This window comes from Cladosporium halotolerans (assembly GCF_011745625.1).
Source record: "Cladosporium halotolerans strain TM138-S3 chromosome Unknown Sca11, whole genome shotgun sequence".
In the NCBI taxonomy this organism is placed as follows: Eukaryota; Fungi; Ascomycota; class Dothideomycetes; order Cladosporiales; family Cladosporiaceae; genus Cladosporium; species Cladosporium halotolerans.
Window position 1 is genome coordinate 56,276 of NW_027191462.1, and position 26,286 is coordinate 82,561.

The window sequence follows — 26,286 nt, forward strand, 5'->3', positions numbered from 1 at the left end:
GCCACCAGGTCATTGCGGGTCTTCCACAATCCGAGTCGAGTTGAGTCGGTCGCCAACATGGCAGACCGGATGGGCGCAGGCGACCCGAACGAATATCCAGATCCACACACGTCAGCCTTGAATCCATATCCGGAATTGTCACAGCCAACATGGAGCCCTTACGGGCAATCGCAAATTCCCGGAGACGAGGACCTAGCAGTAACTGGAGGCGCGGAAGGTTCGCAACTCTATCCGGACCTTGATGAGAGCCAGACGCCGGATCCGTATGGTGCTAGCAATGAGTACACCCGACTCGCCGAGCAATTCCATATGCAGCACGGTGATCCTGGTCAACGGCAACGGCAGAGCTATCATTTTCCGGGCGCTGCGATCGAATACGAATCTGACATTGATGCTGATCGCGAGGGAAGACCCGCGGAGAATCCATACTACGACACGGAGTTGATTCGACGAGCTCAGGAAGTCGATGGTGGTGATTACGTGCCTACGGAAGATGACAACGAAGACGAGGACGACGATGATGACAGCGACGACGACGACCCAGAGTTTGATGCTAGTTTTGCAGATGCACTGGCCTTGACGGAGAACGACATGGCGCTCGGCGAAGTCACCAAGCCAACGCGCGGGCGTCCCCGGGGCCGACCAAGAGGATCTGGTCGAGGGAGGGGCAGGGGACGAGGTTGGAAATGGGCGCTGAAAGGCACCGAACACGATCCAAAGGCTCGCAAAGACGGAGAGAAGCGCAGAGGCCGTCCCGGTGGACCGAGAGTCGGCCCTGGAGCGAGAAAGTCGAAGAAGCGGCAGCGCGCTGAAGACCCAGGCCCTGAGTTCAAGAAGCTTCAAGCACAGGCAACTGAAGCTTTCTTAAGTGGTCAGCTCGACAAAGCAATGGATCTAGCACGCCAGGCGGTCATGACAAATCCAGAGATATACGTGGCCCACTCCCTACTTTCTGACATCCTCATCGCGAAGGGCCATCATAAAGACGCCTTGGGTGCGTTGATGACTGGCGCGAATATTAAGAAGGACCCTGACCTCTGGTTACTCCTGGCTAACAGAACGCTTGACATGGCCGGTGACTTCCGAACTCGCGCAGAGTATGATCAAGCAGTGTTTTGTCTGTCCAAGGCGATTCACTACAGCCATGGCGAGGACAATTACGAGCTTCGGACACAGCGACGTGATCTTCACCTTGATTCACATCACGACGTCAGGGCCCGGATGGACACAAAACAGCTGCTGCGTGCGAAACCAGATGACCTAGACAATCTCAAGCTGTATGCAGAGCTTTGCCTCGACTCAAAAGATCATTTCGAGATGAATGCTGGCCAAGAGGTCTACCTGGAGACTTTCAAGCTATTTAGCGATAAAGACACCTTTGGGGACTCCGAGGAACAATGGATTCATCTCAATCTGTATTTGGAACTTGTCGATAGGACCAAAGAGCCAGCGTATGCAGTCTTCGAGTTGAAGCGACTTGCTAGATGGCTCTTGGGACGCCAAGAGGACGACTACTGGGACGGCGTGACCGAAGACGATCGAGAATTCGATAGTGAGCACGAGCGCCGCCTTGACGTTGCAGAGTTCCGGAATGGCTCGCATGTGGATCCAGAAACCTACGGCGATGGATTGCCACTGGATCTACGGGTCAAGCTTGGAGCATTCCGCCTGAAGATGAAAGATCAGGACGAAGCTCTCCGGCATTTTGATCATATCTACGAACTAAGGGACGACATTGGAGGCGTCTACGATTTGTTCTACACGATCGGAGATACCCTTCGAAAAGCGTCTTTGTTTGACCACGCCATTCGCTTCTACAAGCCTGTCGAGGCCTTGGAAGAAGAACTCACTGATGAGTATTGGATCAGTCTGGCTGCATGTTACCGCGGCCTCCAAGAGTTCGAGGAAGCGGAGAACTGCTATCGAGCCGTGATGGAACTGGAACCCAATCACGCGCCGGCACGGGCAGAGCTTGCGAAGATGCTGGCAGATGACATGAACGAAAAAGAGAGAGCCATGACCATCATTCGCGACTTGATCGCAATGGGCAGAAAAGACATCATCAGGAAAGAGAGGCTCGAGATGCCGCCTGTGAATCCGAGAGAATCAGCTCGGAAAGAGAGGGCCAACGAGATCAAGAGGAAACGTGCGCCCATCGATCTTGTACCTGTTCCTGAGATTGACGAAGCGCTCGAGAGGAAGCGATTGAAGCAGCGGGAAGCTGTCAAGCTGCGAGAGATGAGGAGGAGAGCCACTCAGCCCAATCAAGACGACGGCGCCGAGCCACAAAGCGACGATGAGGCTGACGAGTCGTTTGTGCCTGCTGGGAATGGTTCATACAACGCATTCCAAGCCGTCTTCAATGACGATGGCCAACAGCCACCGTCAAACAACGCTTCCAACCGAGAGACTGCGGAACAGCGAGAAGAGCAAACTGCCGAGAATGCTCCTCGAAACAGAGCTTTTGCAGAAATCCTCAAAAAGGAAGAAGATCGTGAGCGCTTTTTCGAGCAGCAATCAGAGCGTATCCTTACCTGCTTCGCCAAGGTTCAAGAACTCTGGCATGTTCTTGACGAAGAAAATGCGGCGGAGGAAGATGTCTTTGACTGGATGGATAACGCACGGCTGATGTATCGGGAGTTTCGCACGATGCGGGTATTCTACCCGATTCGGGACAGGTACAAGCCGTTCAAAGGATTTGCTCCTGTTAGAATTCGCAACAGAGCAAGCAAATTCATCCGCGAATTGGAAGCTTTCCAAAAGCGACTGGAAGAGGATGGCGTGCAACCAGAGGCAAACGACAGCGATTCTGACCATGGAGGCGAGAATTCCAAGGCGAAGGCACCACCGCCACTCGACATTTCGACTCCAACGGATTTTCACGGCATCAATTTCCCGACATGGCATCGCATTTTTGTGGATCTTGCGCTGCTCGACGCGAAACAAAGCGATCAAGAGTCTTGCTACGAGATCATCGAAAACGGGTTGTTCAATTCCAATGTCTTCTATCATAACCAAGATCTGCTTAACACGTCTCAAGCTGCCTCGATCTGCTGCGCCTTGATGTTCAATGACACTGAGCGCTTGACCAGGACCGCACGTTGGTTCGCGACGCGTTCTGATCTGCGAGCGGGCTCCTCTTATCAGCTCATCTCGGCAGTGTCCCGTCTCGCCTACGGCGATAAGTCGTTCACCGCGGGACCAACACAGAAGTTTATGCTTCGCAGTGTCAAGACAATCGACTATCAAGCACTTCCAGTTAACATCAGGAAGCAGTACGATTTCGGTATGCCCCATAGTTCTCTCAAGCGTCGCGACAAGGCGGAATACGCCAATGACGGTCTCGATACCGGCGCGCTCTTGAATTATGGTCACATGGTTTCTGTGGCAAACCACTCTTCGTCCGCTCTTCCGTACTTCTTCCGCGCTCTTGCTCTAAGGCCCGAAGACCCTGGAATCAACCTGTCCATTGCATCGCAATACGTCGCTTCGGCGATGAAGCGACAGACTAACAATCGACACTACGAAGTTCAACAAGGGCTCAGTTTCTTGTATCGCTACTACGATATTCGTACCAGCAGTGGCGTGCCTATCGAGACCCAAGAGGCAGAGTACAACGTTGCGCGCATGTGGCATGTCCTGGGCTTAACGTACCTCGCAATACCTGCGTATGACAAGGTCCTAGCGCTGAGCGAGAAGGTGCAGTTTGACATCTCCAGCAGAGCTTCAGAAAGGAGGGTGCGCCTCGAGGTGCTTGAGAGGAGTCTGCGCGATCGTCAAGAAGTAGGCGCCGCTCCGTCGCGGGAAGAAGAAGCGGAGATTGCGAAGATCAAAAGCGAGGAGGAATTCGGATTGAAGCAGGAAGATTACGCGACCGAGGCTGCTTATTCGCTGCAGGCGATTTACGTGGCAGTTGGGAACCAGCATGCGGCAGCAAAGATCGCAGAGAGGTGGTTGGTGATATGAAGGTTAACTGTAATAATTTGGTGTTGATGCCACACTTGTGAATGGTTTGTTTGATGGTTCGAGATGTTGGTGGCTGTGAAAAGTCCTGTCTATAGTATGATACCCTTTGTACGTTATTACGTCTATTTAATATTCTGATGACTCCATGTCTCCACTTGGCGTTTTCGAAACGAGAAAGTAGTCCTGGTCACCTACGGATACCGATGTTCTATAATCCTGTAAGTGAAGGCAGGCGTGGCCGCGTCTTGGCGTGGCTTCGCAACCCGCGAGGCAGGCATCCATCGACGCGATCTTCAACAACCAACATTCATCCGAGCCAAAGCGCACCACAAAATCAATCAACGGACCTGGGCCATCGTTCGGAACATCAGAAGTGTCAGATAACATGACTGTCGCCCTGTAGAGCCACTTGCCACCCACTACATTCGCCACCCGCACACTCCAACACAACCACCAACCGCATTAAACATGCCCCTCGGCATCACGCGCTTGAACGAGCGCACCCAGCGCCCCAACCCGCTCATAAACTTCATCAAGGCGCCCGACCAGGCCTCCGTCGATTTCCTCAACCGCATCGCCGCGCAATGCTACCCCATCATGAAACAGCACCATCTCTCTGTCATGTCACTCGAAGCCTTCCCGCCCAACAACGAGTTCCTCGGGCGCAACTTTAACGCCGGCGAAGTCATTCAGCTAGTGCTGAAAGACAAGCAAGGCCGCTGGCTGGGGTTCAATTTCGTGCAGATGGTCATGATGCACGAGCTGGCGCACTGCAAACAGATGAATCACTCTAAGTTCTTTTGGCAGGTCCGCAATGGGTTTGCGGGCGAGATGGAGGGACTTTGGGCGAAGAAGTACGTGGGTGAAGGAATGTGGGGTCGCGGGCAGGATCTGGTCACGGGGGCCTTTGTTAGGGAGAGGGACTTGGAGGCGGGCGATGTGCCTGAGCATTTGTGTGGTGGAACATTCAGGCGGAGGGGGAGAAAGCGCAAGCGTGGTGGTCAGCGTGATGGTGCGGATGCTGGACCAAAGCTGACTTATGCGGAAAGGCAGCAGAGAAGGATTGCGAGAAAGTTTGGCGTGCATGGAGAGGGCGCTGCGCTGGGGGACGACGAGCTGCTTCGTGGAGCGTACGAGCAAGCGTCTGGTAAAAGACACGCTGGAAAGCCGAGGGTGGCAAACAGCAAGCGAGGGAGAGAGCTACGAGCACAAGCGGCACTGGCCAGGTTTGACGCAGCGAAGACGGTGAAGCAGGAGCCGGAGGTGAAGGAAGAACCGGAACCGGAAGTAAAGCCAGAACCTGAAGACAGCGACACAGATTCAGACTGGGATGTTCCGGAATTCGGCCAAATTCCGAGTCGCGAAGCCGACATGGTGAAAGTATGTGGCGATGAAGACGAGGAAGACGATGATGCGCATAACGAGATGGATGAGTTGCGTAAGATGAGCCAGAAAAAGCCCTCACCTGGACGAGAAGAGCCTACACGCCCAGGTACCGAGCATACGGCAGCAAAAACAGAACACGAAGCGCCTGGCGTAGACGATTCGCCGGAGCCTGAAACCGAGAGCGACCCAGAAAACAACGTGCCTGGCTCTAAGATCGAGACAACGCGTGCAAAGCCGAATACCGATGCTACCCCGAATCAAGAAAAGGATGAGAGCCCAGACGACGCCATGACTACCGTGGAATCGCCAGGGACCTGCCCAATATGTTCCCTCTCAAACGATCCTTCGAGCCCTACATGCATGGCATGCTCTCACGTACTGCAGCCGTCTCTTATGCCTGACCATTGGCGTTGTTCGAGCGAAGCCTGCAAAGGTGGCTCATACATCAATGCAGGTGACGCAGGACGATGCGGTGTATGCGGAGCGCAGAAACCCAAGAAGACTCTGCCACCTTCCAAGGGATCGAGCATGGGCAGGGGCTCCAAGCCTGTAGGGGTCATTGAGGGCGATGTTCTGAGGTGGGATTGAGAACAGAAGGCCGGCATCATCTTGCTTTTCATTTACATTAGCTTAACGGCATGACACACCCCGAATGATTAGCTCATCTTTTACAAATGCGCAAAGAAGCAGTATCTACAGATTCCGATCGCCAGTACGCCGTTTCTCCATATCGCAGTAAACTCGATCATAGAACCATGACCATTTCCAATGCGCAACCGCAGACAGAATGCATGGTACACCAGCCACAGCAGCTTCAGTCAGCGCCTCCTGTGCTCTTGTTGAAAAGGTTCATTTGCCTCGAACTCCCTCTCTTCACAGCCCTCGCTGCCTCAGCTCCGACGATTGGCAGCTTCTTCACACCCTTCTTCTTCATGCCATCAGGCAGCGCAAGCTTCGGATTAAGCAGCCCAGCCTGGAAAAGTACACTCGCCTGATCCCAGTAGACGTGCTCACTCTCCAGCTTGCCTCCCCTAAGAGTAACAATTGAGATGACCACAATCTCAATCTGCCGATTCGTAGGCGGGATCGACGGCAGAAGCCAGGGCATCTCGACCGAATGCGTAAAATTCATATACAGCTCGTCCACCACGCGGTCACCGGACGTCGTGCGAGAAAGCAGCGTCGTCTTGCCACCCTCAGGCAGCGGCTCGAATAGGTCGTCATAGAAATAGCGCATCGCTTGCGTGCCGGCGCCGCCGACGAGCGTGGGCGCGTTGATGACGTGCCCGAACGGCATCGTGCGCTGCATGACCTTGTCGGTCTGCACGTCGTCGACCAGGCCCACGATGTCGTCGCGCGCCATCTCCAAGTCCTCTTCGATCCGGAAGGCACGCTTGACCATGTTGAGGGAGCGCGAGAAGGCCAGGCGCTCGTTTACTGCGTCGTACTCGTCCACGTCGTGCTCCGCGAATCCAGGTGCGCAGGTCGGGTATGAGTAGGTTTTGAAGCCGATCTTTACGCAGCCGCCGTACCCGGCGCCGGGCTCGACGTTCTTGCGGATCGTCTTGGTCTTCTTGCTCTGGATGCCGAGGATTTCGGGATGGCGACGAACGCCGACCGTTGAGCCTGCCAGATGCACCATGACCCGCACTGAAGGCGGAAACTTGGTCGATGGAGGTGGGATGGCAGTTGGGTAGTATGCGACGACAGCACATATTCTTGGTGTGCTGGGCTTCACATGTACTTCCAGCATCGCCGCAGCGGCTTCGTCGAAGGCTATGGCAAGAGTCAGAGTCTCCGTCTAACAACATGCAGTGCTTCCGGTGAATGGTAGCAAAGGTGAGTATTACCTACTACTGCATACTGCTCGCCAACGCCCAGGCTATCTCCCGTCATGCGAATCCGTGTTGCATAGTCGTTCCCGCCGTTACCGAACGGTACGTAGACTACATTAAAGCCTTCGTCCCGCCATTGCTGGGTCACCTCGTCGGCGAAGTCCTCAGACTCTGCCGTTAAAATGACATGGGCTACTTTAGACTTGTTGAGGGAGTTGAAGAAAGATGGGTCTTGCTGATTGAACCACGGAGTATTGAAAGACATTATTGCAATAGTTGAGCTACAGTACTGTACAGTATCGAGGAAACGACGCTCGTGTACCCTCTCTCTGCGCCCGGTCCAATGCCCGCCAAAGAGTTGGCACGCATCGCTATGAAGATGATACGTCATCGCTGCAGCCTTCCCTTTACATACTAGCGGCGGGAATCACCGCGCGCTAGCGCATTTCCTTGCACAGCGACCGCCGCCGTCCGCCGTTCAGGCTGAGGCTGCTCCAGCTGAGTACAATCCAGACCGGCGGGTATATCGCAACATCGCTTGGGCAGTCGACATCATGTGAGTAAGGTACCGTCGTGCACTTCACTTCCCTGCCCTCGCCTGTGGCCAGTGCACTCCCACCGGCGCGGGCTTTGCACACATCGTCGCCGCCCTTGCGGCGGTGGCAGTGACAGCAGAAGCTATCATTGCTATCCATGCACAACGTAGATTGCCAGGCAAGTACACTGACACAATGGCGTCTAGATCCCACGACTCAGCGTCACCGGCAAGATGCCCGCGATGCTTGAAGACCCGACGGCGCCGGCGATCTACCGCGTGTCGGGCGAAGCGCCCTTCCCGGTCCCCTATGGTCCTCTGCCACCAGATATATCACCTAAACAAGTCATTCTGCGCGACAGGGTAACGACTGCCACACTCGTTCCCTTTAGCGGGCCAGCCCAGGTGCCACCCAAGCTATGTGCATATCTGTGTGAGCTGCTCGGTCGTGAGATCGAAAAGGGTGACACCTACCCGATGATGGAGCCCATGCCACTTGCGAACTTCGGGCCCTACTGGTTTGCCAACTTCGGCGCCATCATGGTGGTAGGCGATGTTCAGACTCCCGAGGAAGTGTCGGAGATGGAAGCTCGGGGAGTAGACTGGAGCAAAGAGTGCCTCGGCAGCTTCTACGTCAAGCCCAACTATCCCGGCCGAAGTAGCCATGTGTGCAACGGTGGTTTTCTTGTCACAGATGCTGCGAGAGGTCGCGGTGTTGGTAGGCTGATGGGCGAGATCTACCTTGAGTGGGCGCCCAAGCTTGGTTACTCGTACTCTGTCTTCAACCTCGTCTACGAGACCAACGTGGCGAGTTTGAGGATCTGGGATGCGCTCGGATTCAAACGCATCGGCCGAGTCAAGGGTTGCGGTAACTTGAAATCTTATCCCGACCAGCTCATTGATGCCATAATCTTTGGGCGCGAGCTTGGCGGCGAAGGCGATGAGATGGTGAGCGAAGAACGCTTCGACAAGATCCGCTACTACCTGAAGACCGGCACCTACCCCAATGGCTCCGACCGCGCAGAAAAATCCCGTCTCCGCTCAGCAGCAACTCACTACCGTCTCATCCCCGCCCCCAACGACAGCGAAGAAGACAAGCTTATGCTGAAAGGCAAGGAAGTCATCTCCGACCCGCACAAACAGTACGAGATCGCCCGCAACGTGCACAGCGTAGGCCACGGCGGCATCAACAAAACCACCGCCTCCATCGCAGACAAGTACCACTGGGTGCGCATCAAAGAAACCGTCTCCGCCGCGATCCGCAACTGCCCCGAATGCAAAGACACCAACGCCCCAAAACCGCCCGCCACCACGAACAACACCCGCCGCTCCGCGCCCCGCGACACCGAAGACGCAAGCAACGGCGCCAACACCTCGAACCGCCGCGTCGTCGCCGCCGGCTCCGCGCCCGACGACCCCTCCAACGCCGGCGCCTCGCCTCCACCCCACCAGCAGCAACAAACGTCCCACCTCACCCACCAACCCCACGCCCCCATCGCCCAAATGCAACAATACCACCACTACCCCGACCTGCCCGTGGACCCGCAACTCATGTCCGAGATCCAGCACTGGGAGACCCCTCAATCGCTCGCGCAGCAGCTGCAAGCACAGGCGCAGAGCGGCGGCGAAGCGATGCAGCTCGACGTGGACGCGCACGAGGGCCTGGGCGTGCACCATCACCGGGAGGAGGACGTCAGCAGCCGGCTGCGGGAGGAGCTGGAGGCGCAGATGATGGGGCGGCCGCCGCGGGAGGAGGACTTCAAGTATGCTGACAGCGCGCCGGGCGATCGGCTTTAGTATGGTTGGTCGTAGGGGAATGATGGGCGCGCTCGGGGGGTTTCTTCTTTTGCTTTTTGGGGTTCGAACAGGGAGACGTGAATCACGGCCGAATGTTTGTACAGAGCGCGAAATCCAGCCGTTTGTTTCTTACCGCAAAGGCACTGTCCACGAGGGACATCCTGTGGAAAACGATGCAGCAGTTCAATATCAACGTCACCACAGTCCACACGCGTGACTTTCAACCTTCGCTCATTTCGATCTATCTCTATCATCATTCACACATTCCCGTCCACTTCTCGCATAAAAAGGGACAAATCGGCACGCGAACACAGCGAGAAACCCGCCCTCCTCAGCTGCGTGGCCGACTTCTTAATACTTTTCCCCGCAATTACAGAGCGCCGCAAACGCCTATGCTATGCTTTTGCCCTCCTCCCAAAAGTCCACCCAGCCCAGCCCGGGCCCATGTCCGGGGGAGAGAAAAAAGCGCGTAGTTAAATTTCAGTCAAATGCTTCCCCTGCTTGCTCCCTCCCATAGCTCCCGCTCGCCTTTAACGAGCGCTCTCGTTCGTGTCGTGCTGCTTTCTGGCGGGAACCGTAGCATCGTCGATTTTCTGTTTTCGTTCGTGATTCGCATTACTTGGCCACGGCGGCGCTGAGGACCTGGGTGCGGAAGAAGCCGCCCTTGGTGCGCTCGATGACCTGCTGGTAGACGCTCATGGGCGGGTGGTTCATGATAACGGTGCCGGCCTTGTAGTCGATCTTAGCGTCGACGCGGGTGTCGCGGATCAGGTTGACGATCCACTTCTCGCCCTCGTCCTGGCTGAGGCCGAGGCGGGAGGAGAGGTCCCTGTTGAGGATGATTGTTAGTATTTGCGGGGGGATCTGAGAGATTCCAATGATGGGCCAAACTTACTTGATGTCGATACGCTGGTGGATCTTGCAGTAAGACTCCGAGATCAGGTGGCGAGCGGCGTCAAGGAATTGCTCAGAAGCGGAGACGAGGAAGAAGTCGGACTTCAGGATCTCGTCGGCCTCACCCAGACGGCGCTGGGCCTCCTCGAAGTCGAAGTCAATGTACAGAGCCTTGATGAAAGCGGTGACAGGGTCGTTGTACTCGTAGCCCTCCTGGCGGACGACGCGCACCAGATCCTTCAGCTGCTTCTGGTAGTTGCTGTACTGGAATCCACCGCCGTTCTTGCCGGGCCTGCTGCGGTTGGTGATGATCGCGGCGGCCAGGTAGCGCAGGAGCCAGGGGGAAGAGGTCTGGATGCTGTTGATGAAAGTCTGGGAGAAGAACAGCTCGGTGAGCTGGTCGCGGGCGGGCTCGTGGTTGAACATGGGGAAGAGAGCCCAGTGTGCCAGCCAGGTGCGGTGCTGTAGCTGAGCGAGCGGGTTGCTGAAAAGACGGGTATCGATGCTCTCCTTCATCTTCAGAATCTCCTCCAGAGCAGACTCCCAGTTGGTGGTCAGGATGTCGGAGGCGAGCTTACCCCAGGAGGCGGCGCTGGTCTTGTCGTTGTCGGTGGACAGAATGCGGTACTGGTAGAGCAGGTCGGACGCGCTGCCGTAGTCACCGCAAGAGTACTGGAACTGGCCGTAGTCGTACAGCTTCTCAACCATCTCCGCGGTCACACCGTGGGTCTCCTTCAGGTACTGCAAGTTGGCGGCCTTGTCGGCGCGCAGGTTGTTGACGACCTCGGCATCGCCGAGCAGGTTGAGGATCTTCTCGGTGTCGGCCTCGAACTGGGCGCGCTTCGCGAGGGTCTCGTCGCGCTTGGTCTCGTACTCCTTGGGCGGCTCGTTCAGGTTGTTGATCTGGGCGTAGAGGCCACCGACGAAGTCGTGCATGTTGGTCTCCTTGAGCAGGGCATATTTGGCCTGGGTGATGTCGTCGATGCTCTGGTCCTCGGGGGTCTCTTCCTCGAGGAAGTTAAGCAGGGGGAAGACCAGATGGCGGTCGAGGTGCGGGATGAGCTTGGGCAGCAGCGAGTGCTCCTTCGCGATGTCGGGGTTGGTGGCGGCCATGGCTGCGGTGCGTGCGAGTGATGCTGCGGTCGCTCGAGCTGTCGCTGGCGCCCCGCTGTGCGTGGTTGTGTGAGTGTGCGGCGAGAAAGTTCGTCTGCCAAGCATCGCGGAGATGGAGCAGCCAGCGAGGCAGACAGGCCGCCAGCCAGCCAGCATCGCCGGGCAGCGCAAGCCAGCCGACGCCAGCAGCCAGTCGAAGTCTCTCCTTTGCGACACCCGCCGGCACGACCTCACTTCAACCTTGCATCTCGCCGTCACATCACGTGCAGATTCATCTCGAGATGGCCTCTGCCGTGCCCTTCATGTCCTTCCTGCGCCCAATGGGCCTCCCGCGCCCGGCGACCGTCCGCCAGTTCATGCGATTTTCCACGAACACAAGATGTCTCGCTGAGGGTATGTCTAAGAGAAACACGGAGAAAGATCCCTTCAACCTCGATACTGACTATCCCCCCTAGATCGCAACCTCGTCGCCTCCCGCACAGCACCCGCCTCTTACCCACCTCGATCCATGAAATCGCTCCCCCGGCCCAAAGAATCCCGCGCCTCGCACCGCACCAACTACCCGAAAAAGGAGCGCCCCTACCCTACCCGCGGCTCAACACACGAGCAGCCTGTAGTCCAAAAGCTGATCCCGGAGCCCGTGGAGCCTCTAGCGGATCACCTCTGCGCGCCCAACCTGCCGTACTACGTGACCCGGACGCACCGCAAACACCTCCCCATCTACCCGCTGAGGAAGGCCGGCGGCAACAAGCTGGTCACCAGGATCAAGAAGATTGACGGCAAGGCAGAGGTGTTGAGGGATGAGTTGAGGAGCTTGCTTGGGCTTGCGGACAAGGAGTGTGTGATCAACACGAATACTGGGCACATTATGATCAAGGGGCACCACATGACTAAGGTCGAGCACTTTTTGAAGCAGAGGAAGTTTTAGAGTCGCTTATCTGGGTCGGAATCGACGGGTCGCGAAAAGTCTCTCGGTCGGAATGGCAAGGATTCTTGAGCGAAGGTCATCTCGAGCAGCATGACGATGAAGAGCTGGGAAATGGAAGGTTGCCGTACTGTCTGTAAAGCGGCCCGTTACAATTTTCCAGGGTAGCAAGTCCGCCAGGATGTTGCGGACTGGAATCGCTGTTGGAAGCAAGAGAGGCGGCGTGGATTTGGTGCTGCCCATAGCAGCATGACCACCGAAAACGTGAGGCCGAAGGCCATCCAAGCATGCGCCTCTGTCGAGCGGCTTTTGTATGTATATCATATCAATATTGTATCATCTACGAAACTAGAAAAACCATCATTGCAGCATCACGCTCACTTTCACATGCCCCAAAGTGCAGCAATCACGGCAAGCCAGTCTCGCGAAGAATCACATGCCGACGCCCCAGGACCTCACCCAAAACCCAACTCCACCCCTCATCCTCCACCTCGCCCTAAACTCTGCACTCGACCTTCACCACACTTCTCGAAAACCACACCCTCAAGCAACCCAAGACAGAAACAGCAATCCAAACGCCATCCTGCAGCCACCCGACGAACCACAGCCCACCAAACCCACAAACCAACCCACCAACCCACCCCCCAAAAATGCCCCCCACCACCCAACCCAACGCCCTCCCCCCCTCCCTGACCGAAAAAGACACCCGCCTCCTCGCCCTCGCCTTCCTCTGCTCCGACTCTCCGAAGGTACGCGCCCTGCCCCTCTTCTGCCCCTCTCCCCCGTCTGGCTTCCCTTCCTCTATCTCCAGAACTGGCATTGCTAACGCCACGCCGTAACAACAACAGGTCAACTACACCAAACTCGCCCTGGCAGCGGGCTACAAGACGTCGAGCTCGGCGTACGTGTGTTTGGGGAATGTGCGGAAGAAGGCTGTTGGACGGGGGGTTGTTGGGGGTGGGGCTGCGGTGGTTGCCGGAGGTGAGGGGGGTGGGACGGTGGATGGGGGGAAAAGGGGGTTTGAGGAGGTGGAGGTGGAGGTGAAGAAGAAGTGCAAGATTGCGGATGGGGGCGAGGACGACGGCAAGGGAGAATGCGAGGTTGTGATTGAGGATGAAGGAAGGGAGGGCGATTAGGGCTGAGCGAGGAAATGTGAGGGAGAGTGTTTGAGGGCTGATGGACGAAACCGACGGGATTATTATCATCATTCGTTCCCTGTGCGAGGGGCGTTCTCCGACTTGGGAGAGAGGAACGGAAGCCAAGAGCGAGGCTAACAAAGCCGTCCTTGGGGCGATGCGCGATCTGATACGAAAACCAGACAACAGGTGTCTACTAATAAGGGACCTCGAGCACCCAAACTCCCAAACCGCTGCAGGCAGCAAATATCTCATCTCCCGCTCGGCAACACACCACAGTCCTCCATCCACTTTCCCCGTAAAAACCCCAAGTACGACCCCTCCATCTCTCTCAAACCTCCCCTTCCTCGGCCAACGCACCTAAGCACCAGCCACTATATCTCTGAAACGCCCTATTAAATTGACTTAGCCCCTCAAGGTGGAATTAGTTACGATGGAGCCCAGAGCCCAGATGTTCGAGCCGTCGACTGCAGACCACACAGAAGAGCCTCAGGATGACGGGGAAGGGACAATACACGTGGCTGCCCTTGAGAAGGAGGAGGAGGAGGAAAGAGCGTACCTAAGTACGTTGAGCGGTGAACCAGCAGCGGCAAGGGAAGACGTTAAGTCGCGCTTGCCCCCGGGCGAAATCCACCACTTTCACCGAGCAAATCCAACGCGATGAACACGAAACAGCCTTCGGCATTCACAGTGCAAAAGCTCAGCGAATTTCTTGAGTGAGGAGCACGCAAGACAAGATCACGGAAATAAGGGAATCCGGAGCCAAAATTGGTGGTCAAGCCCCCTCCACGCAACCCAACCGCCTCATCAGAGACGACCGAGCCGAGCGAGGCAGGCATATTCGATACCGTCCTAGAAAAAAAAAGAAAGAAAAAACTATCATTACTTTCCCCATATCCTTCACCATCCGTGACTCCATTCCGCACGACGACTCCAGCGTCTTTTTGTAACTCCGGTAGACGCGCCAAGATCCAAAAAAAACAAAGAATTTCCCGACCCGTTCAGTGTATGCGCCTCGCTGCCGGTAAAAAGTAAAAGAGATAAAAATCATTTTGCCCCGTCCGTTATGTGTCTTTGAGCGGGTATATGGCAGAAGATCAGCGGAAGAGATGATCCGCACCCGCCCGCCCATTCCTTTGCGAACGCCGTGAAAGATGAAAAAGCAAATGACAGCCCAGGTAGTGGTATCAAGCGCGTGTAGAAATAGCAGAGAGAAAAAAGAGCGGCAAGCCTTCCGTGTCAGATAGTGACAAGCTGGAAGGCGTTGTCGCGTGGTAATACAAAGACTGCGTGGCAGTGCAGTCGAAATCCTCCGCTCAGAGCAAGACCGGTGAGTTGCTTTACGCGACCGGCTGCTCCTCCCAGACGTCGTTAGCGAGGAAACCCGCCCAGTCGCCCTCGCCGGGCGTGACGGTGCCGCTCAGGCTGTCGCCGCCGCCGAACATGGGGTCCTTGGCGAAGTCCGACGAGAACATGTCGTTTCCGAAGCCCATGCCGCCGAACGCGTAGCCGGCAGGCGAGAAAGCGCTGTCAGCGGGAGACGGAGCGAAGGAGCCATTGGAGTCGAAAGCGGAGGGCGCGAGGGTGGCGTTCATGCCGCCCGTGCTGTTGCCCATGCCGCTGAAGCCCGTCGGCATGGCGGGCTGGTCGGTGGGGGAGCTAGTCTTGCTGCTCTTGGCGTTGCCATTGGGGTTGTAGGAGTAGGTGCGCTTGTTCTGGGGCAGGGTAAGGTTGGGGACGGGCTCGCCGAGGCTGAATTCGAAAGGGTTGGCGGCGAGGAGCTGCTGGGATTCCATGGGGAGTTCGGTGGAGAGAGGGTTGATGGCGTTCTGCTGGGCTTGGGTGAGGCCGGATGGGAAGCTTGTTTGACCAGGCATGGACTGCATATTGAAGTTTTGCTGCTGGGCGGCGAGGTTGCTGTCAGATCCTGAGCGGGAGATGGCGCGTGCTGGTGAGGTGTGCGTGCTGCTAGGCCTAGCCGAGCCTGATACCGGTGTCTGAGGAGTGTTGCTGACGGGCACTGACATGCGTCGGTCCTCCGCCTTAATGCCATCGATGGGGCTGTTCTGTACTGAACCAGCGTTTTGCTGCTGGTAAGAGTAGTTCTGAGGTGTCGCGATCGAGGCAGAGCGACCATGCTGAGGGCGCATTCCTTGGACGTTGGCCATGGGGTATGGTGTCTGTCTGTGTGTGGTGGGCGAGCGGTTCATGGTCTGAGGAGGCAGCATCGACGTCTGCATGCCGGGCTGCTGCTGCTGCTGCGGGGCCTGCATCATGTTCGGGCTCATGAGCTGACCGATGTTGTTGAACTGGTTGTTTTGCCAGGCATCGGAAACGGCCTGACCGAGAGCGCTGCGCATGGCGACGTGGTTTGTGAGGTAGGCGGCAAGGCGACGGTCGAAGTCGGCATTCTGCGTCTGCAGGTGTGCCGTCAATCGTCGGTACTGCATGGGCAGGTCGTCATCCTCCTCCTCGTACATCTCCTCATTGATCACATCGGCTTCGGTGACACGGAGAGATCGGCCGGTGCGGCGCTTGTGAATCTCCGATGCGCGACGTGCAGACTCGATGCGGGCTTCAAGGCTGCGGTCGCTGCGGCGAGAGGCGGCAATATAGGCTCTGCAGGGTGTCAGTTCGAATACTGATAGTGAAGACGAGCGTCGATAGAACGAACCTCTCCTGGTTCTCTTCGTGAGAACGCTCAATCTTGACCGGCTTCGCGGCTGGCATGCTTCTGATGGGAGGCATGCTGCTGTTTTTGATTGAAAAAGGGCTGGGAATGAGCTTGTTGAGACGGAGGCGTTGTGGTGTCAACGACAGGTGGTGAGGCTGTCCGACTGGCGACAAATATCGACTCGGCGAAAATGTGGTGAGATGGCTCGCGTTGAGAACGTGCGCTGGAGTGCGGATGCGAGGGCTGAGCAAGCAAGGCGGCTAAGCACAGCTCGGCTGCAAGCGGGGAAGCTGGAAACTGGGTGGTGGTGGTGGTGTGGCGAAGCACGTGGTGGGACGGTATGGGGCGATTCGTGTGGACCTCCTGCGTGGTGTGTTATGGTCCTCTGGGATTTGTCTAATAACAAATGTGCAATTGAGGGTACTGGGCGATAAGACTTGAGTGCGCAAAGAGGGGAAGGGAAGAGGCGGATGGGCGGGACAGAGGGAGGTGATAAAAGGCTGGCGGGCAGGGCTCCAGAGCACCGCAGCAGCTGCGCCTTTCTCCGACCGCCCATGCCAGGGATTTGCATTTGCGTCTGCATGGGGCAGGCAGGGCAGGTGGTTCGACGGGCGGGCGATGCTGGCGCCCGCAGGCAGGCCACGCTTGCGTCGTTCGCGTGCCGCTGGCGCCAGACACGGTCCGCCAACCTGCCTACCCGGCCGATGCGCACGATGGGCGATGGGCGATGGGCGTTGCGCTGCGGATCTGCCACGCCCACATCACCGCAGGCGATCGGTGGGGGTCGCAGCGCGAGCGGGCGAACGAGAAGCCGAGCTGGTGGCGGAGGGAGGCCCGGGCGGCCCACAAGTCGCTGCCGGAGCCAGATCGCCCGTGAGATCTCTGACCTTCCAATCCGGGCTAGGCGGGCGCTGCGAGATGCGTGCGATCGAGATCGTGGGTTTGGCAGGAGATCCAGATGCCTCTGGCGATGCGCGCACCCTTGCCCTGCCCTCCGTGCGCAGCGCTGCCTCCGTGCAGCAGCAGACTCAGCAGCGCTTGCGAAGTAACGCGTCCGCCTGGTGCAGTCTTCCAGCGTTCGATAGTCCAGACGCTGCCCGTCGTGCGGCTCTCGTCGCGCGAAGGTATGCTCTGCAACGCCAAAGAATGCCGGTGACATCACGCGGTTCTCACGACAACGTCCGCACGAGCTGTGACAGCGGCTGGCCCAACCTTAGCTCGCGACTACTGCTGGGACGCGCGATCCTTGCGACCGGCCTAACTCCGCCAGGCCGTGGCGCACAGCGAGATACACAGCAGACAGCCTGCGCCTGGCGCCTCCCGCAATGTCTGTCTCCGCCCAGCCACGTGCCGCTCTGCGCATCCGTACCCCGTCGCCCGGCTGCCTCTGAGAGGAAAGGGCGTAGCGAGGTGTCGCGACCGGTCCAGGACATGGATTGGGTTTCGCAGCCAGATCTGCATCTGCATCTCCATCTCTATCTGGTTGCCCACCCTCGATCTGCACAGCTGGCGACAGGCAGGCCGGAGCGAGGTGCGTCGGACAATTCCACTTCACCTCCCAGCGGCAGCCTGCAGCGCGATGCGCAAGCTCCTCAGCCCAGCACCAAACCCGCCGGCCAGGTCCCAGATCGCCAGTCCACGTCACATCTCAGATTCGCATCGGGCGTGGAGCGTGCGTGCAAACAGCGGAGAGGGCTGCAGGGCGTGGGTCGTGGCAGAGAATTCCGCGCTGGACGCCGCGCTTGCGAAACGCCCACGCACCCACGCCAGCGGACGCTCATCTCTCCGCCCGCACACCGCGGCCAGCGAAGCTCTCCCTCGGCCGATCGTCACGCGGACCGTGCGCGAGCATCTCAGATTGGCTTTCCCGTGGCGTCTCGCGTATCTGGCGCTAGAGCACAGTCGTCGTAGCGCGAGATGAATCTTTTGTTACCCTTCCAGCTGGGACGCGGCACACGCAAGATTGGCGACTCCTCGCGGTACGTACCTGGCCCTCCCTCTGGCGCTGGCCCTCGGAAGCTCGTGCAACCGCTCGCCCAGCGGCGCTAAACGCGGACCGATCTGCGTCCCCTCGCCCTCCGCAGCGGCTCGTAGATTGCCGGCAACGTGGGTATGCGGTCATATCTGCGCTCTGTCGACGAGCAGATGCGGCAATCCGCATCCTCGCGCCTGGATCTGCGCCTTCGGTCACGCTGTGCAACGCCAACACTTCCTTCCCGTCACATCCGCGCCCGGCTGGCGCTCCTGCCGCCTTCGCTTTCCGACCCACGCCATTGGCAACATGGGTCTCTGGACCCTGCCGCTGATGCTCTGATGAGGGACAATTGCTCAATCCGCGCAGACCCTGTCGTCCATTCAGCAACCCTGTCCCGTCCGCGTTGCAACCATTGAGCAAAGCGCAAGGGCAGACACTGTACGCTCCTCCCCCCTCCATACGCGATCTCACAACGGCCAATCAATCTCCTGCTCAGCCGCCTCGACCTCTCCTAAACTCACCCGCCTCACCCGCCTCTAGAAGCGATGTGTTTCACAAGCACCCGGCCCTATCGACACCAACTCATGCGATCGTCTGCTCTGCACCCGCCATTTCCGCCGTTGCGCACATGTGACGACAGCCAACCACCCAATTCTTTACAGCCGCAGATGGGGGACGACGGCGCAAATGCAATGTGCCAACGGTCGCGTCGTGGGAAATATTCTCCTACCCACGCAACCTCTGCCGTCCCACCTATCTACTAGCCTTGCAGCTCTATAGTGGAGCGACCAGAGGAAAGCTGTGGAGCCGCGCCGCGAAGCCTCCTCAGCACTACAACAACACATACACCTTCCGGAGCCGGAGTCTGCTCCTTCGACCGTCATCGTGAATCACGAACCGCACTCACGCGCGCATCCGAAATCCCTACCCATGCACAGGGAAGAAAAACCCACCACCACCACGCAGAATTCCCACAAGGGACGGACGGCCTGCGACACGGGCTGCGCACCGAGTCCGGGCTTCGCTCCGTGGGCAGGTCGGAGCGCGCTCCAGCTTCAGCTCCAGCTCCAGCATCAGCTTCTCGCTTCTGAACAATCCTGTACTGTGTACTGGACGGAGGCTGACCCCAATGGCTCGATTGGCATCGCATCGCATCGCATCGCATCGAACGGGGATCTCAACCCTTGGAGCTCCAGATCCGGATCCGGATCGCAAATTCGCGAGAAGGCAATCACCTCTTCGACGAGGAGCCCCGCTCCACCCTCCGGACTGACGCTGCCTGACGCTCAAATACCGTAACTGCCGCCCTTCTACCGCTCGCGAGCTCCTCCCAGCGACGAACGCAGCACCCCCGGCTCCGGAGCTGAAACCGCGCCCTGCCGCGTCGAGTTGCGCGAGTACATGGTTCGCAGCTCTCATAACAACGTAACAGCCGCGCAACGGCTCGATTCGCATCTCGTCGGGTATCAGCCCGTGGAGCTCTCCAAAACAGATCCAGATTCGCGAGAAAGCAGCACAGTAATGATGCAGGCGGAGAAAAAAAAAATGCCCCGCCTTCTCCATCTCGAGCGACTGACGATGCGTGACGGCCAAATACCGTCTTCCTTGCGTCGCGAGGATTCTCCCAGCGACGAACGCAGCCCCCCCGGCTCCAGAGCTCAACCCGTGCCCTGCCGCGTTCAATCGCGCAAGCACATGGTTCGCAGCTCTCATAACAACGTAACAGCTCCTCAACATCCGCTAGAGACAATAATCACGCATTATTGAGCTCAGCTCAACTCAGCCCTTCCGCATCCGCAACTGCCGCTCTTCTTGACTTGATGACAGCCGCGCGTGCGACGACGGGCCACGCCTGCCTGAGCACGGCAGATACGATAGCTAGCACGGCAGCCATCATCCAAGCGACCTCCTCACAAGCAGCAAGCAGCGGCAGGCATGCGAAGCGACCGCAGCCGCGCGCGGGCGATACAGAGGTGCTCCAACCATCTGCCCGAGCCATCTAGCCGACGTGCGCAAAGAACCCTTCCAGATCCCGATGGCGCTCAGCCCTCATCTCAGATACAATCTCTCCTACACGCCTAACTCACCCTCCCTCGTCTCCGTCGCTTATCGCTCTGCCCTGCGTCGGGAGCTTTAATAATTTCTCCCTTTCTCGATCTCAATGGCGAGGGCAAACCCTCCGACCGACCGACGGGTTAGGCGCGACGCAGGGATTCCTCGCAGCCGCGTAGGCGCCGAGTCCGATGTGGATTCTTCTCACGCGTGTGCGCGTGGGGATTTGAGATAGAAAGTGTTCCTCGGGGGACAGGAGCGGCTGGGGGACGGCAGGCAGGGCTCATTGGGTTCGTATAATTTCTGCTGGGATTGTTCGTTCGGGCGAGGTCTTGCCCTGCGTGAGGGATATTCTGGAGGGGTCGGCATTTTCGATTCTGCTGCGGTGCGCGGTGAGGAATGGCCGCATGGATGGATCAATGCCTGCGTTGCCCAACTGTCGAGGGGAGAGACAGAGGCGAGGACGAATGGTCTCGAGCTGGAGAGCTGGACGGAGGAGGTGGCTTCCCTTCTCCCTTCTCCCTTTCCGTCGCGTTGTCGTTCTGGGCCGAATGCTAAAGTAGTGCCGAGCTCACGCTCGAGCGGCCTTGCTTTCCTGTGTGCCTTGTGGTGATTGTGTGCAGTGCAGTGCAAGGTTTGTGAGGTCTGTATTTTGGCGATGCTTCACAGGCGTCAGGGGCCAGCCACTGGGCGAATATCTATCACAAAGGTGAGTTGACTCTCGGTTCTCTCGACGCATAACGTTAAGCGGTCCCGCTGCATGTGCAAGAGCGAGTTGTTTTTTTTTTTTTTTTTTTTTTTTCGTAATTCTGAAACGAGCGGAGGCAAAATGCAAGGAAATAGATCTGTTGTATCTTCGTTCGTATTCGTTACACTCCCGGCGGATTTGTCGCCCGCCTCACCTGAGAGACCAAAGAAAAAGTACCCATATCTAAGGCAACAAAAGGAAGGCGTCTTGCCAAACCAAACAGTTCCACTCACGCTCTCAAGCGCCCTATCAATACAGACCCACCCTCCCTCACGACTCTCACAGCTCCTCATCCTCATCCTCCACAACAGCAGCCCCGTCATCCCCCCTCCTCTCCCTCTCCAACATCGCCCTCAGTTCCTCGTTCTCCGCCCTCCCCTCCTCAAGCCTCTGCCTCGCACCCCTCCGATCCATCAACCGCGCCTCGCGCTCCGCCTTCAGCCTCTTCTCCATCTCCTTCAGCCTGTGGATCCACCTCAGCTCGCTCGGCTGCGACGCCGTCTGGTCGAGCGCGATGCTCTGGCTCTGCCCCTGCAGGCCCGTCGCTTCGGAGACGGCCTGCGCGGCCTGCGCGATGTGCTGGTCGGCCGCCGAGGGCGCGGGCGGGTGCGGGTGCTCGACGACGGCGGAGGAGGAGTGGTGGCGCAGCAGGGTGTGCATGATTGTGCGGGCGGGCGAGGGCGGTTTGCCGCCCGTGCTGGCGCTGCCGGAGGACAGCGTGCGGGCGTGGAAGGGGGAGCCGTGGGACTGCGACTGCGCGTGGATGAGCTGCTGGGCCATGGCGCTGGGGTGCTGGCGGTGGAATTTGAGCTCGGCCTTGAGGAGTTTCGTCTCGTTCTTGAGCTTGGCGATTTCCTCGGAGCTCTTGACGTTCTTCGTGCTGACGGAGCGGGAGGGCTGGGGCCGCTGGGCGGCCGCGGCGGCCTCTTCGGCCTGGCGGGCCTGGGAGTCGCGGAGAGCGCGCTCGAGGTGGTCGAGGCGGCGGACGCGGAGGTCGAGGTTCTGCTCGAGGACCTTGAAGTCCTTTTTGAGGTCCTTTTCGACGCCGCGGATGCGCTGCTTGAAGTCGCCGATGAGCCCTTCGATTTTCTTGACGGCGGCGAGGATGTTCTTGTTGAAGCTCTGCAGGCTGCGGCCGATGACTTCGACGGAGGGCACTTCGCCGTTGACGAGGCTGTTCGCGTGCAGCCAGTCGGAGCCGCAGAGGGTGGACAGCCGGTTCCAGAGGGCGAGCAGCAGCGCGTTGCGGTCGGACAGCTGATCGCGGTACTGTTGCTCCAGAGCGGCCATCTTGCGCTTGTCCTGGCTGTAGAAAGTCTCGAGCTCCAGGACTCGCGACTCGTGCTGGGCAATCGTCCGCATTGTCGTGGCCTTGCCGCGCGACTCCTTCTCGAAGAGCTCCAGGTCGTGCTTCCTGGCCGTCCGCTCCTTGTCGAGGAGGTCTGACAGACGCCTGCTTTCCAAGCTGGTGCTCTCCAGCAGACCGTCACGGTGCCTGAGCAGACGATCCTTGTCCGCGACATCCATCTTGGCGCGATCGAGGTAGTTGGCAGTCTGCTCGAGATCGCGCTGTAGCTTCTCAATCTCTGCGAGCATGCTCTGCTTCGTGCCATTGACATCGCCAAGCACAGACCGCAGGCTCTGCTCGAGCTCCTCGAGCCTCTGCTTCCAGGAGCTAGCTTCGACCTCCTTAGCCGACAGCGCACGCCTGAGCTTCCTCACCTCATCCTTCGTCTTGCCACCTTCGGTATTCAGATCATCAAGCACCTTCTGCACCTCCTCCTTCGACTGATTTTCCAAGACATCGCGCTGGTGGCGCTCCTGGACGATCTCCTCCTCCAGCTCGCGCAGCTTCTCCTGCTCGTCCTGGATATTCTGGTGCGCAGCGTTGATCGCATCCTCGAGCTCGCCGATCTTAATCTTATCGCCCTCCTGCTCCTCGCGCAAGAAGGTGATCTCCGAGTGCAAGCTCTCCTGCGTGATCTCCAGCTTGCGATTCTTCCCGTCCAGCTCTTTGCACTTCTCCTCCCACTTCTGCAGCTCGTCCTCCGTCTCCGCCAGCTGCTGCTCGAGCGTCTCGATCGTGCGCACGTTGGCCTGCTTCTCGTCCTCAAGGTTCATCACACTCTGCGTGATCTCGCGCAGCCCCCCTTGCAAGCCCTTGTAGCCGTCGGCCGTGTGGTCGAGCTTCGTCTGCGTCTTCTGCGCACGCTTGAGCGCGTTCTGCAGCTGCGTCGAGATGCTGTCGACCTCCTTCTCGAGCTTCTCGATCTCCGCGACGGCCTCCTGCTCGAGGCGCTCGTACTCGGCCTGCAGCTCTTCCGCGGACTGCAGGGCGTCGTCGCGCTCGACGACGACGGCTTTGAGATCCTCGGTCGTGTCGTTGAGGTCGTTCTCCATTTCTTGGAAGTCGCCCTCGAGCGCCGTGACGTACTGCAGGTGGGTGTTGTGCGTTCGCTCGAGCTCTTGGTATTTCAGCCTGAGCTCAGCGTTCTGGTCTCGAAGTTGGCCCTCCTTCCTGTCCCAGTCGTCGCGCTCGGCGTCGGTGACACCGGTATTGTCGCTGACGCGAGACGGCGCGCGCTGGTGAGCCCGAGAGATCGAACGCTCGAAGATACTCTCGCCGGCAACAGAGCGGGCGCCACCATCGCTCTTGCGTTGCAGAAGCTTCAGGTCTTCGATCTCCTGCTGAAGCCTCTCGCGTTCCCGGTTTCGTGAAGTCAGCATGCTCGTCTGAGCACCCAAATCACGACGGAGCTCCGCGTTCTCGTGCCTCAGATTCTCGACCAGAGTATGGCTAGAATCAGTGCCCGTAACGCCATTCGGATACGCCGACTCATCATCGCCGCTCTGCGGAACACTCAACCTACTGTTCCGACTCGGTCGCTTCTCCAAGCGATGAGCCGAAGGAGAAGCACGATCAATCCGCAGCGCCGTCAGCTCCTCCCTAAGCTTACGAACATCCTCCTCGGCCTGCTCTCGCCTGCCTGTCTCAGCGTTGAGCAAGTCCTGCCACATCTCCATCGTTTCGCGGACGCCCGAGTTGTCCTCCGCGCGGTGGCCCGCCATGCTGCGCATGTGCTCCGCCATCTTGCGCTTCTCCAGCTTCTCCGTCAGGATCTCCTCGCGCATCGTCGTGACCTGGTTCTCGGAGTAGTCGAGCTGCTGGCGCAGGTAGAGGATCTCCTCGTGCATCTCCGCCTGCAGCGTCGGGTCGTCCTCCTCAACCTCCTCGTCGCGCGACCTCTCTTTGGCCTTCTGCGCCTCTTCGAGCCCCTGCTCGAGCTCCTTGGACTTCCGCTCCAGCTCCCTGATCTTGCGGCGCATGGACTGCGACTCGCGCCTCTCGTTCGCGAGGTCCGTCTGCAGCTGCACGTTCTTGTCGATGAGCTCCTGCACGCCCTCGTCCGAGTGGCTGCGCAGCGCCTGGTCCAGGAAGTGGATCTTCAGCTTCAGGTCGAAGTTCTCCTTCGTGAGCTTGTCGATCTTGCCGTTCTGCTCTTTGAGCGTCAGCGTCCTGCGCGGCCGGTCGCCGCCCATCGAGGCAGAGACCAACGGCCCATCGGAAGACACAGGCCGGCGATCCGCCAGCGCAGGGTGGCGCGCGCGGAAATCCCTGGCCACGGTCTCAGGCACGCGGATGTTCTCGACGCGCTGCGCGAGGACCGTGTCCGTCGGCGCGTCGTTGCGAGCGGTCGACGGACGGGGCGTCTTAGGCTCCTCATCTTCTTCGAAGCGTGTCGACAGTCTCTGGGGGTTCGTGTTGCTGCCGGACAGGCGGCCCATGGTTGGGAAGCTGTCTGCGTCTCGGCTGCTCATGTACGACGCTTCGCTGCCCATGCTGGGCAGCCGGTTCAGGAAGTCTCCGGTGCGGATCTTATTCCCACTGTGTGAGTTGCTGCCCGGCCTCGCGCCGCCGGTTTGTAAAGCGAAGTCGGCACCGACGGTGTTGTCGCTGCCCGAGAAGTCTGAGGACATTGTCCCCGTCGATCGTGATGATCTCTGACTAATTTGCCGGCTGCTGAGGAAGGCCGGGCGAAGCTTTCGTGGAGAAATAGCTTGTGATCCAGCTAATGAAGACGCCGTGCGGGAGGAAGGTAAGGGCACATCATGTGCCGGTGGTGTCATTTCATCCTGGCCATTGGACACCTGCGAGCTCGATCTTTCACGACCCGGTGTTCCTGGCCGGGAGCTGGTGGACAAGTCCGAAACCGACTGCACGAACGGCTGGTTACTGCTACCGGCCTGTGTCCTCGAAGCCCGATTATCGTTCCGTGTGCTCGTCCGCTGCGAAGCCGCTTCAGCAGGAGACATGAAGCTATCCCCGCTCTCCTGCTGCGTACTGTTGTCCTCAAAACTCTCCTGCCCAGCCCTTGACCCAGGCGTCTGCGGCTCGTAGTCGTGTGAATCCCGGTATTCCTCCTCTCCTTCTCCCTCACCCCTCGAACCACCCGACGTAGCATCCTTCTCAGCCTCCCTCCCCGACCTCCCCAGCTCAACATACGTATCGTCTAACCCCAAACTCTCCCCACCCGTCTGCACCGGCGCCGGCGCCTCCGGCAAAAAACTCGACTCCACATCCATCAAGTGCCTCCGCATCTCCTTCTCATCCACGCTGTGCCCCTCATCGCTGCGCAGCGACACCTCGCCGGGCTCGTCCGACTTCTCGTCGAAATAACCGTGCTCGTCGACCGGCAGGGCCGGCAATTGGTGGTCGGGCTGGTTGAAAGACTCCAGCGCCGCGCCCTCGTCGTAGCTCCGCAGGCTCGAGAGGTCGGTCGCGCTGCTCTCGTCGACGCTGGCGCGGTTGCTGCGCACCTGCAGCTTGCGCGGCTTGCGGCGCGCCGGGCTGCTTTGGTTGTCTGAGTCGGTGTTCATGGTGTTGTGTTTCGTCGAGTGAGGGCTGCTGACTGGCCTAGGCGCGGCCGCGCAGCATTGTTGGGTCGGTCGGTTTGCTGGCGCGGGGGGAGCGTGGCGGATGACGCAAGGGACAGGGAGTGCGTGCGTGCGTGCGTGCGCTTTGCGGAGGGCGTTGTGGTGTTTGGACGATTGCTAGAGGAGGGGGCTACGGTGGTAGTTTGTGGACTGTCGCGCGGTGCTTGACTCGCTGGGCTGGGGGGGTTGGCTGCGAGCGGCGCTGCTGCCGATCTCATGGTGGAGGGAGCGCGTCGGGAGCGCGTCGTCGAGGGTTCAGCGCGGGCCAGGGCGCGCCGCGTGATGCGGGCTGACCAGCCACGAACCGAGACCTGC

The 26,286-nt window shown here is 58.8% G+C and overlaps 8 protein-coding genes across 8 annotated transcripts; 4 read left to right on the forward strand and 4 right to left on the reverse strand.

The window, feature by feature from the left end:
• Positions 1-57: 57 nt before the first annotated feature.
• WHR41_04245 (uncharacterized protein) lies at positions 58-3,966 on the forward strand (the record flags this gene model as incomplete). The annotated part of the gene is made up of 1 exon (XM_069372851.1): positions 58-3,966. One exon carries the CDS (start codon positions 58-60, stop codon positions 3,964-3,966), a length of 3,909 nt encoding a protein of 1,302 aa, XP_069230415.1.
• A 468-nt stretch (positions 3,967-4,434) lies between these two features.
• Positions 4,435-5,940, forward strand: WHR41_04246 (uncharacterized protein; the record flags this gene model as incomplete). The annotated part of the gene is made up of 1 exon (XM_069372852.1): positions 4,435-5,940. The coding sequence occupies one exon, from the start codon at positions 4,435-4,437 to the stop codon at positions 5,938-5,940; it is 1,506 nt and encodes a 501-aa protein (XP_069230416.1).
• A 10-nt stretch (positions 5,941-5,950) lies between these two features.
• On the reverse strand, positions 5,951-7,503 carry WHR41_04247 (uncharacterized protein). The gene is made up of 2 exons (XM_069372853.1): positions 7,203-7,503; positions 5,951-7,128 (listed from the first exon to the last, which is right to left on the reverse strand). The coding sequence occupies exons 1-2, from the start codon at positions 7,450-7,452 to the stop codon at positions 6,167-6,169; spliced, it is 1,212 nt and encodes a 403-aa protein (XP_069230417.1). The 5' UTR covers positions 7,453-7,503; the 3' UTR covers positions 5,951-6,166.
• A 453-nt stretch (positions 7,504-7,956) lies between these two features.
• On the forward strand, positions 7,957-9,519 carry WHR41_04248 (uncharacterized protein; the record flags this gene model as incomplete). The annotated part of the gene is made up of 1 exon (XM_069372854.1): positions 7,957-9,519. The coding sequence occupies one exon, from the start codon at positions 7,957-7,959 to the stop codon at positions 9,517-9,519; it is 1,563 nt and encodes a 520-aa protein (XP_069230422.1).
• Positions 9,520-9,733: 214 nt separating this feature from the next.
• On the reverse strand, positions 9,734-11,526 carry int6 (Eukaryotic translation initiation factor 3 subunit E; the record flags this gene model as incomplete). Its single annotated transcript, XM_069372855.1, has 2 exons — positions 9,734-10,348; positions 10,415-11,526. 2 exons carry the CDS (start codon positions 11,524-11,526, stop codon positions 10,135-10,137), a joined length of 1,326 nt encoding a protein of 441 aa, XP_069230423.1. The 3' UTR covers positions 9,734-10,134.
• A 184-nt stretch (positions 11,527-11,710) lies between these two features.
• WHR41_04250 (mitochondrial 54S ribosomal protein mL49) lies at positions 11,711-12,825 on the forward strand. The gene is made up of 2 exons (XM_069372856.1): positions 11,711-11,919; positions 11,982-12,825. The coding sequence occupies exons 1-2, from the start codon at positions 11,808-11,810 to the stop codon at positions 12,452-12,454; spliced, it is 585 nt and encodes a 194-aa protein (XP_069230307.1). The 5' UTR covers positions 11,711-11,807; the 3' UTR covers positions 12,455-12,825.
• Positions 12,826-14,355: 1,530 nt separating this feature from the next.
• Positions 14,356-16,727, reverse strand: WHR41_04251 (uncharacterized protein). Its single transcript, XM_069372857.1, has 2 exons — positions 16,262-16,727; positions 14,356-16,206 (listed from the first exon to the last, which is right to left on the reverse strand). The coding sequence occupies exons 1-2, from the start codon at positions 16,333-16,335 to the stop codon at positions 14,928-14,930; spliced, it is 1,353 nt and encodes a 450-aa protein (XP_069230306.1). The 5' UTR covers positions 16,336-16,727; the 3' UTR covers positions 14,356-14,927.
• Positions 16,728-21,315: 4,588 nt separating this feature from the next.
• On the reverse strand, positions 21,316-25,914 carry WHR41_04252 (uncharacterized protein; the record flags this gene model as incomplete). Its single annotated transcript, XM_069372858.1, has 1 exon — positions 21,316-25,914. The coding sequence occupies one exon, from the start codon at positions 25,912-25,914 to the stop codon at positions 21,316-21,318; it is 4,599 nt and encodes a 1,532-aa protein (XP_069230305.1).
• Positions 25,915-26,286: the final 372 nt, after the last annotated feature.

Coding starts and splice junctions, on each gene's coding strand:
- WHR41_04247 (XM_069372853.1), bottom strand. CDS start 7,452: ATGTCTTTCAATACTCCGTGGTTCAATCAGCAAGACCCATCTTTCTTC. Junction 7,129..7,202: donor CGAGCAGTATGCAGTAGTAG/GTAATACTCACC, acceptor CTCTTGCCATAG/CCTTCGACGAAGCCGCTGCG.
- WHR41_04251 (XM_069372857.1), bottom strand. CDS start 16,335: ATGCCTCCCATCAGAAGCATGCCAGCCGCGAAGCCGGTCAAGATTGAG. Junction 16,207..16,261: donor CACGAAGAGAACCAGGAGAG/GTTCGTTCTATC, acceptor GACACCCTGCAG/AGCCTATATTGCCGCCTCTC.
- WHR41_04250 (XM_069372856.1), top strand. CDS start 11,808: ATGGCCTCTGCCGTGCCCTTCATGTCCTTCCTGCGCCCAATGGGCCTC. Junction 11,920..11,981: donor CACAAGATGTCTCGCTGAGG/GTATGTCTAAGA, acceptor TATCCCCCCTAG/ATCGCAACCTCGTCGCCTCC.